At 29.6% G+C, this 9,323-nt stretch overlaps 1 protein-coding gene across 1 annotated transcript; it reads left to right on the forward strand.

Annotated features, from left to right (window-relative positions):
* The first annotated feature begins 3,158 nt into the window (after positions 1 to 3,158).
* Positions 3,159 to 9,323, forward strand: LOC124831064 (transglutaminase family protein). Its single transcript, XM_047304950.2, has 8 exons — positions 3,159 to 3,408; positions 4,392 to 4,676; positions 6,389 to 6,445; positions 6,535 to 6,744; positions 7,268 to 7,386; positions 7,475 to 7,572; positions 8,514 to 8,638; positions 8,720 to 9,323. Exons 1-8 carry the CDS (start codon positions 3,208 to 3,210, stop codon positions 8,882 to 8,884), a joined length of 1,260 nt encoding a protein of 419 aa, XP_047160906.1. The 5' UTR covers positions 3,159 to 3,207; the 3' UTR covers positions 8,885 to 9,323.

Raw genomic sequence — 9,323 nt, forward strand, 5'->3', positions numbered from 1 at the left:
TACAATAGTTAACATAATATGAGTAGAATATAAATAAATACTTTTTCAGGAACAAAAATTTATAATTTATTGAGAATATAATTTTGAATGAATAATTTATTAAGTACCGAAGAAGAGAATAAATTATATATTAGAGAGGTATCTTTGGGTAAATCTATTAGGAAACAGTTCTAAACATACGTCGAATAAATCTATTTATAAACACATATAATAGGATAAAATGAAACGAGAGAAAAATACTATTTTAATAAACTAAAATAAGTTTATACAAACAATACAAATATAAAGTTATAAAAACTAATATAAATTTTTTTACTAAATAGCTAATATTTAAAATAATTTAAATTTATAGAAATCTACCTTTTCATTTAAAAACATCTATATAAAAAACTATCTTCATAAATAATTAGTTAAGAGTGATGATAAATAGACATCTCGATTTGTAAAATGCACTCATTCACCACTAAAATCTAATATTTTATTTTAAAATATACATTAATTTAGAAAAAAATATCTATAAAAATATTAACTTTAACAGGTGTTTTATAAGTGTAGAAAAATTGAGAGTGTCCGATAACATTTTCCAGTATTAAATTCAATAAAAGTATAATTAAATAAATATTACTAAAAGTTTTTAAAGAAATTATCGAATGAAAAATAATAATTATAAAATAAAAATGTATAGAAAAAGATATTAAAAACAGCTTTTGTGATGACCCCACGTGTTGAATTCGCAGCTTCTGCAGATCCACATATATTCTATCTTCTCTGCAAAGTTTTGTTATTTTCGGTGCCAAACAATGGAGTTAGTGAGGGAACTGAGCTAAACTGGTTATAAAAATCATTGCTATTTTCAATGTATCTGTTCAAAGATATCTTTGTGGTCTTCAATCATTCGCTATTATTATTTTTATTCAATTAAAGAAATCATCAATTATTAAAATATCTTTGTATCATGATATAAAGTATCTACCATTATAAGTTGTGATATATTTTTTTTATAAATTTTAATTATAATAGATTTTCAAATATTTAAGTATTATACAATTTATCAATGTAAAATCAATATTTTTAATACTAGCCAATATCATGAGTATTAATGTTATGAGATTATCACATATTACTAGCAAGCTTCTCCAATACCATATATGTCAAATGTTTTTCTAATATTTTTCATAATTTCATTGTGTTGGTTTAAATCACATAAATGAATAAAAATATTGTATTCATTTTAATTATAAAGGATATAGACTATATTATGATGATTACACATATCTTGTTTTTATATAATATTTACAGATGCATTTTAATTTTCCACAAAGATATGTAAACACACATTCTTAATTTCCACAAAATTAAAAAATCACACATCATAAAAATATAAAAGTCTAAGACATATTCTAGAATATTCATGTTGAATATGACCCATAACAAATACATGTTATTGGTTTATTACACATACACTCCATAGAATCTAATACACAAACCTCCTTGTCTGAGTGATGGTACTTGTCACAATATTAGTCACTGTTTTAATATCCAAATGAATTAAGACAAGATTTTCCTTTAGTTATTTACTTTAATATAAATCAAATAAATCTCTCATAATTTTATTGGTTTTGAACCTTCGATATAGTGTAAAAAATTAACACAGTCTAGCAATAACACGAAATAATTCTTATTCAAATAATCAACCACAAAACTAAAGGGTTTATATATACCATATGAATTAATTATAAATGCATAAAATAGTATGGTCATGTTAACTATTCAAATATCCTTTCACTTGTATATTTCTAATATAATATTTTCTCATTTCTAACATTTTAATTCATCCATAAGTAACGAATGTTTTTCATAATATCTCAAACACTTCTCAATATCTTAATCACACCAATTATGAGTTTAGGTAAACTCCTCTTATTTTAAATTTCATATATTTTTCAAATAATTATTCTAAAGAGAATATGAGTTAGGGGTGTCCTAACTTGTTCCTAAAAGCACTAATCCAATAACCAAACATATCATTATTATTTTATACTAACAAAAGATTCATCTTTCAAATCTCATATACAAGAATATAACTCACCCATACAATGAAAAAAGAAAATAGGATTTGAAAAAAAAAAGAGAAAATATATAAGTATTAAAATTATGATGAGGTAAATTTGAACTAATATTTATAGTCTTCTAATTGGCAATATTTAAAGAGGAGAAATGACATTTAATCATCTTAAAAATCTAGAAAACAAATTAAATGTTTTGCTTTATACATGTGTACACATTTATATATATATATATATATATATGATTTTATCATTTTATTTCTTACAATAATTATAAAAAACCTTATTTATGAATCCGATTTTTGGATCACTGATTTAATGTTATATTTATTTATTTATTACCATCTTAATTATTCAATTTTTTTTAGTTTTAATAAAATATTTATTTTCATTAAAACTGATAATTATTTTGAATTGTAATGAATTTTGTAACACAAAATTACTTGGAATTTGATTATATTTTTTTTAAATGTAATTTATAATTTTTAAAAATATATAATCACTAAATATTAAGATTTGATTCAATAATTAATCATATTCTTACATATCATTCAACAACTTTAAGCTAATTATCAAGTCAATCACATTAAACCATTCTATCTTAAGTTTTCAACTTTCAATTTCTTTAAAGCGAATTTGGTCAAGCATAGTCATAGTTTACCTAAATTTATACTTTTGACATGTATTCAGACTTTTTAAGACAACACATTTTGACAAGAACTTATAAAGGAAAAAAAAGTAAATGATATCTTTTCACGAAATAAATGTATAAAATAATTTATAGAAACTCTCTCATGTAATTCTTTTAAATCTTTTAACGTATTTTTTAAAATTTATATTTTGAATTTATACATAACTCAATTTTAAGTAATAAAAATACTCATTTACTTTTACTTTTTAGTTAGATTTTTTCTTTTGCAAAACAAAAAAGTTTCTATAAACAATCCAAAAGTTAATTTTAGAATCCGGAAAAAATCATTTCAAAATTTATTCACACACTGAAAATCATGACGTGACAAGACAATAAAGATAAAATAAATAAGTAATATTGAGAAAAGAAAAAAAAAAACATTCTTTATTGTATTTGGGTTCTTTAATTGGTCTGTAATGTGAGAGTGCAGAAACTGAAGACACCAACAACATGCGCTCTTTCGCTCTCTCGTTCGCTCCGCTTCCAATCACTTCCATATTTTCGAAATCCCAAATTTGCCCTTCTTCATCCTGTCGCGTTCTCTGTCACGTCGGTTCCAATTCCAATGCCCAACGCCACCTCGCCGCCGACCTCAACTTCGTCCTGCACGACGCTCTCCACGCTTCTGGAATCGACACCACACACGCCAGAGTAATCACGATATCAACGATCAAACTAACTCTTATTATTTTTATTATTATTATTATATTATTTTTTCTCACAATATTGTAATCACAATTGTTGGAGTTCATTTGTTTTCGTCGATATTTGATGGAAATCTATCTTTCGCAGACTGTCCGACTAAAAATCCTGAACTGTTGTTTTCTAATTGAATTCGAGTTTCTTATGAATGGCTTATGTTAATGTTTAATGTGAATATTTTTTTTGCAAAGAGCAAATTAGCGAGCTGAAATGTTAACATCCTTTTTCCAATTCAATTTTGGTTGAATTTTACTTATACTTTTGGTTTTTTAAATTCTGTGTTAGTTGCGGTGTGAACTTGCTGATTTGATTTGTTGGTTTTTTTATATTTTATACGTTTTAATCTGCTAAATAACTAAACATTTAATTTATTTTTATTTATTTTTTCTATATTTTCTTATATAAGCAATTAAATCATATTTTAATTTATTTTAATTTTATATTATATATTTGTACTCTATTAAATAACTTAATATTTAATTTTATTTATTTTTATTTTATCTTTTTTCAGCATTCATTTTTCTGTTTGTTTCCTCAACCAATTCAAACGTAGGCATTAGGGTTTGAACGGTTTGGGCTGCAGAGTTTGCTGTGGATTTGTATTGTTACATTTTGTTTCGTAGTTTTGTCTTGTCTCTTTTCTTTTTCATTTTGGTTAAAAAGAAGCTATATTCAATTTGTTTCTTATTTGGTATGTTAAAAATATGAAGCATGTTTGACCTTGTTTTGATCGAAATGGGGTAATACGTGTAATTTGGAATTTCCTTATGCCATTTTTACGCGACTTTTTTTTTCAATACGTGTAATTTGAAATTTTTGGTTTAGACCCAAAAATGGTTTATGCTGATGAATTTGAAATTATTTTTTAAGCTTTTTTGGGTTTTGAAGTTCTAGATTCAATCTCATTTGTTTCATTGTTGGTGAATGAGAAGGAGGCTAGAGAGCAATTCTGCTTACAAATTGGGAGATTTACTGATATTGAGAAGCAAACCAGCATTTGTATCAACAGGTGTGTTGATTTGGGGAGAACTGCTCTCTACATAGCTGCAGAGGATGATTCTTTGGTATCACATTCATCAGTTCCACTTCCCGTGGATGATTTCATCACCAGATTAGATGATCTTTCCATGGACTATTGTCCTCACTACAGCCCCAAATATGAATCATCGCCTGAGAAGTTCTTAGAGAGCATCGAGAGGTTTCTATATGTTCACAAGGTTTGTTTTTTGATTTCATGCTCCAAGCTAATGTGCTTGACAAAAATAAGTGAACGTGTTATAGCTAACAGAGTAAATTACATTTGACTAGCCTTTCTTGTTCTTGTTCTTTTTATTTTGGTCAATACCCCTCCTTTTTAGAGATCTAGACCCCTTAATTGTTTTAATAGTTCTGCATTGACACTCTTTATACATTACATTAACCCTCCCCTCCTTAATTGTTTGAAAAATATTACCATGTCCTGAAGATGATTATTGTAAACACTAAAAAAATCAAAAAGTATTATGTGCTATCTGAAAAAATTTCAATAGGTGTCCTTATTTACCCTAGCTAATAACCACTCAAGGGTTCTGAAGCATTATTCTAAGACAACAGCTGCAAAGTATCCTGCATAAGAAACTGAACCCAGCTTATTAAAAGAACCTTCAATTTTTTTTTTTGAAGCTTGAATGCAAACAAGCATTTAGATTCATTTTAGATTTAAAAATGGAACAAATGGTCAAGCTTGTGTAATTAGCTGTAAGTCTAATCTTGAATGGGAGAATTCAGAAGTTGCAATGTCAAGAAATGTTCAGAGAAATACTAATTTTGTTTTGCTGTATTTAAAGATTCTCTTTCCTTTATTATTATTTCAGAAATTTTGCATTTAATATTTTTTTAGAAGTTTGCAAAATTTTCATTGCTTCCTCCTAGGTTGTCTGCCAAACTTCTCTGACAACTATGTTTCCTAACTGGTCCAATTTTATCGTACCATAGTTGCATTTCTTGTAATTCAACGGCAGAATTACTTATTAATATCTCAAACACCATCCTTGGATAGGAAACACTGGTTATTGGTTTTAATCAATATATCATCCAAAATTAAAGTAACATAATCACCTTTTTGAGAGACACTTTTATCTCCTCCAAACTGCAATAATAAGCAAAGTCACCTTCCGTGTTGCCGCCTTGCAATTCACAATCACCTTCCCTAAAAATTGGTATTGTGTTGTCCAACAGCTTTCCAAATCCTCCTAATTATAGCCTCTTTCTTACATTTATCCTATTCTGCGGTGCTGATACTAAAATCACTCCATCTACATTCATGCCTGCTATCCTGGCTATTAACAACCTACTCCTTTTCTATCTTTAGTCGGAGATCTAAGATTTACTAAAGATACAATTAAATTATATTATATAAGTGGGTGTAAACTTCACTCTACTAGTTAATTTTAATTCATTTTCTTATTATGATATCAAAGTCTATTTTAATGAAGTTTGTTAGGCTTATCGTGTTACTAGTTATTGAGTTTGCTGCATAGTCTAATGCTCAAGACAGCTAGTCCTTGGCGTGAGCACGAATGTTACAAATCTCATATCAACTAGTGATGTGACCAAATTATATTATATAAGTAGTAGTTAACCTCATTTTCTCAAACTAATTTTGTAAGGATAGATTAGACTTAAATTCTACTTTCTTTAAGATTTTTCACTACGTGAAGATTGCATCCTAGTTTTTCCCAACATAAACTTGTGCTAACCCTCTAACAAATATCTTCCGAGAAGTACACTTTGTATGTATTTTTTTTTTTCCTCTTTTATGAACTCCGTATTGACAGCCTCTAATATATTCAGTACTTTTTTCTCACTTCTCTTAAATTATATGCTTTTAAACTAATTTCATCTTTTTACCTTGATGTTCTTTACTTTTCTGATCACCTTCTTGTTGTAGGGTTTCAGGAGAGCCAATACAAATATATTGGAGCCAAGAGCTCTTTATCTCCACTCGGTAATATATATTTACTTTTACAGTTTGTTTCTGAAAAGAAATCTGTGAGGGGTAGACATTTGATAGATTTACTTTGATGTACTGAACAGGTTTTGACCCATCGTTCGGGATCTTCTGCAATGCTATCGCTTATATACTCAGAAATTCTGAAAATGCTTCGTCTGTGGAGCCTTTTGTATTTTGATGCTGAAATTTTCTTCCCTCACGATGCTCTTAGCCTTCCCAAAGGCTATCATAAGCAGAAAAGCAAGGAGTCAGATCAAGCTCACATAATGACTTCAGGAAACCTATTAGTTGAGGTAATGTCTGATTGTGTGCTCTCAATTCCCTTTTGCTTTGCTCTGTTCACCTGTGCCATAAACTAGTAGGGAGAGCCTTGGCATAAATATATTGCTGCCATGTGTGACCTAGTGGTCATAGATCACAAGTTCTACCGGTTGGAGACAACCTCCAACTAGGGTATGGCTGCATGAGCATCTTTTTAAGCATATTCACAGAAAAATAAGTTTTATGCTCCTGAGGTTTTTTGTGGACTTTATGGAGTGTCTTTTCCACTTGCTGGCTGTTCCAGTAATGTCTGTAATAAACTTCAGGAGCAATGGTGCTATGCATGAATATATGCTAGACATTGTGGACATAGGAGCATGCACTTTTATTTTTATTTCCTTTCACTCTAGGTTTCTTTTCTTACATCTTTTGATATACTTGTTTGACTTTCTGTTAAAATGTATCATTTTATCTATGCCAATCTCAACTACTCTGTTGTTTTAGCTGCTTTAGCCTTTAGTCTCGTTTTTGACTTATGTTGACCTATATGTGCAGATCTTAAATGATCTGAAGCATGCATTCTGGCCTTTTCAACATGATCACACCAAAACTTTATTCTTAAGGGCAGCAACTGCTGCTAACTGTGTTGACAGATCTGATTTTGTTGGAGAAAGGTACTTTATTCGATGACATGCACATCTTTTATTTCTGTAATGTAATTAGTTTATATAAGAATTAGTTTTAAAGTTGGTCAAACTGCAGTGGCTCAGAAATTGCATCAGCTAAGGCTGCTCAACATAGACTAGACCGAGGTGTTTGGACCAGTGTGCGTTTTGGGGACATGAGGCGTTCTTTGTCTGGTATGCATTTGATTCATTTTCTCTGTTCTCTGTCTCAAATTGTAAAGGCATTATAAAGGTTTTGGTCATGCATGCCATCCGTCCCTCTAGATCAGTTGCTAAGTTTTGGTTAAAATCATTGTACAAGTGTTGTTTAGAAAGAGAAAAGTCAGGTGTAGAGATGCTAAATAGTGGTAGTGATATGAAATAATGAATTTGTTCTATTTATACTAATAATTGTGAGCCTATTTGGGTCAGTATCTTCATAAGCATTTATAGAAAAGAGAAATAAGAAAAGATGAAAATCTTCAAAAAATAAAATTAGTTTATGTATAAAACTTTTTCATGTTAGCTTCTCCAAAATCAGATTTTTAACTTGCATATAAGCTAGTTTTATTTATCAGCTTATGTTATGTCTTTCTTCTTATAGAAGTATTTATGGAGGCATTTAGTTGAACAGGCCTATGTCAAGAACTAGCGTAATTTTACTAGCATAATACACTTAAGCACAGTTGGTTGGGTTCCTTAAGCATATTATTAGAGTTCGATTCTTGCACATTTAAATGGAGAAAACTTTGTCGGGATAGATAAGACTCAATCTGATGATTCTTACTTTTCGAAAAGAATTAGTTTCTAACTATCTGTCGGAGAATAATACTCTCGGTGCAAACCCAAAAAACTACTAGTTTAAGCATAGACCTACTAACATGATAAAACAACTAGTCCCATTAAACAAGGAAATAAAAATATATATAATGAAATCTGAGACAACTCCTAAAGAGATCATTTGATATACTTTTATAACAGAATTAATATTTTGAGATGTTTTCTGGATATTCTAAAAAATTTGGTCGACATTATTTCTTGGATTTGTCTTTTGTGAATTCTGCTGATATTGAGCAGCAATTAACACACTTTCTTATGTTTTGATATGATCCCAACTATTTTCCCTATCTTTTCAGCGTGTGAGCGTCTTATTCTGTTGAAAAATGATGCAAACGAGTTAAGAGATTACAGCATTCTTCTCTATCACTGTGGATTATATGAGCAGTCTCTGGAATACCTAAAGAAGTACCGGGAACTAAAGGTACGATTACTATACTATAAATGCAAGTGACTGCTTTTCAAAGTTAATTGATTGAGGTGTTTTACCATTCAACTTCTGCAGAATTCATCAACACAAGAGACATTATCATCAAAGTCTCTTTGCAGCCTGGAAGACGATGCCGTGAATAACCTGATGCTGCGCTTGAATCTGATCCTTATGGAGCAAGGATGGACTCGGCCATCTTATGCCAGGAATTTTCTTGGTAATAACTCTGAACCATGGTAATTCCTCTTCCGTGTTGATGGAGACAACATGGAAGAAGATTTGCATCAAACCAAAGGTACGACGAGGCAGCAAGTTTTGTTGTATTTTCTGGACACCAACAGTGAAATCTGGGTATGCATGGAGCTGTATTTTTTCCAGTAGTTTGAATGCTTTGCAACCATACAAATAAAAGGGTGTTTGCATCTGCTGAAGTGGACGAGATTGTGCAAGGAAGAGCAATATAACATCTACACATAGGATGATTGAAAGTAACAACCATATATATTTATGTAGGTAGCAATGAAAATTCTGTACTATTACCGTGTTTTAGTTATTATATAATTATGTATGTATACCTTATGCACATTTCCTCTGTACAATTCGTGTATATACTAGTGAACAGATTTCTCCTCTGACAAAGTAATAGGAGATATGATATACCAGAAGATTTACTGAGGCA

The sequence above is a fragment of the Vigna umbellata genome, chromosome 3 (genome assembly GCF_029865625.1).
Source record: "Vigna umbellata cultivar VRB3 chromosome 3, Vumbellata_1.0, whole genome shotgun sequence".
Lineage (NCBI taxonomy): Eukaryota > Viridiplantae > Streptophyta > Magnoliopsida > Fabales > Fabaceae > Vigna > Vigna umbellata.

What these genes read in the sequence shown, in the direction of transcription:
- LOC124831064 (XM_047304950.2), top strand. Translation starts at nt 3,208, where the DNA reads ATGCGCTCTTTCGCTCTCTCGTTCGCTCCGCTTCCAATCACTTCCATA. An exon ending in TCGACACCACACACGCCAGA is followed by an intron (nt 3,409 to 4,391) that starts GTAATCACGATA and finishes GTGAATGAGAAG; the next exon opens with GAGGCTAGAGAGCAATTCTG. An exon ending in GGTTTCTATATGTTCACAAG is followed by an intron (nt 4,677 to 6,388) that starts GTTTGTTTTTTG and finishes TTCTTGTTGTAG; the next exon opens with GGTTTCAGGAGAGCCAATAC.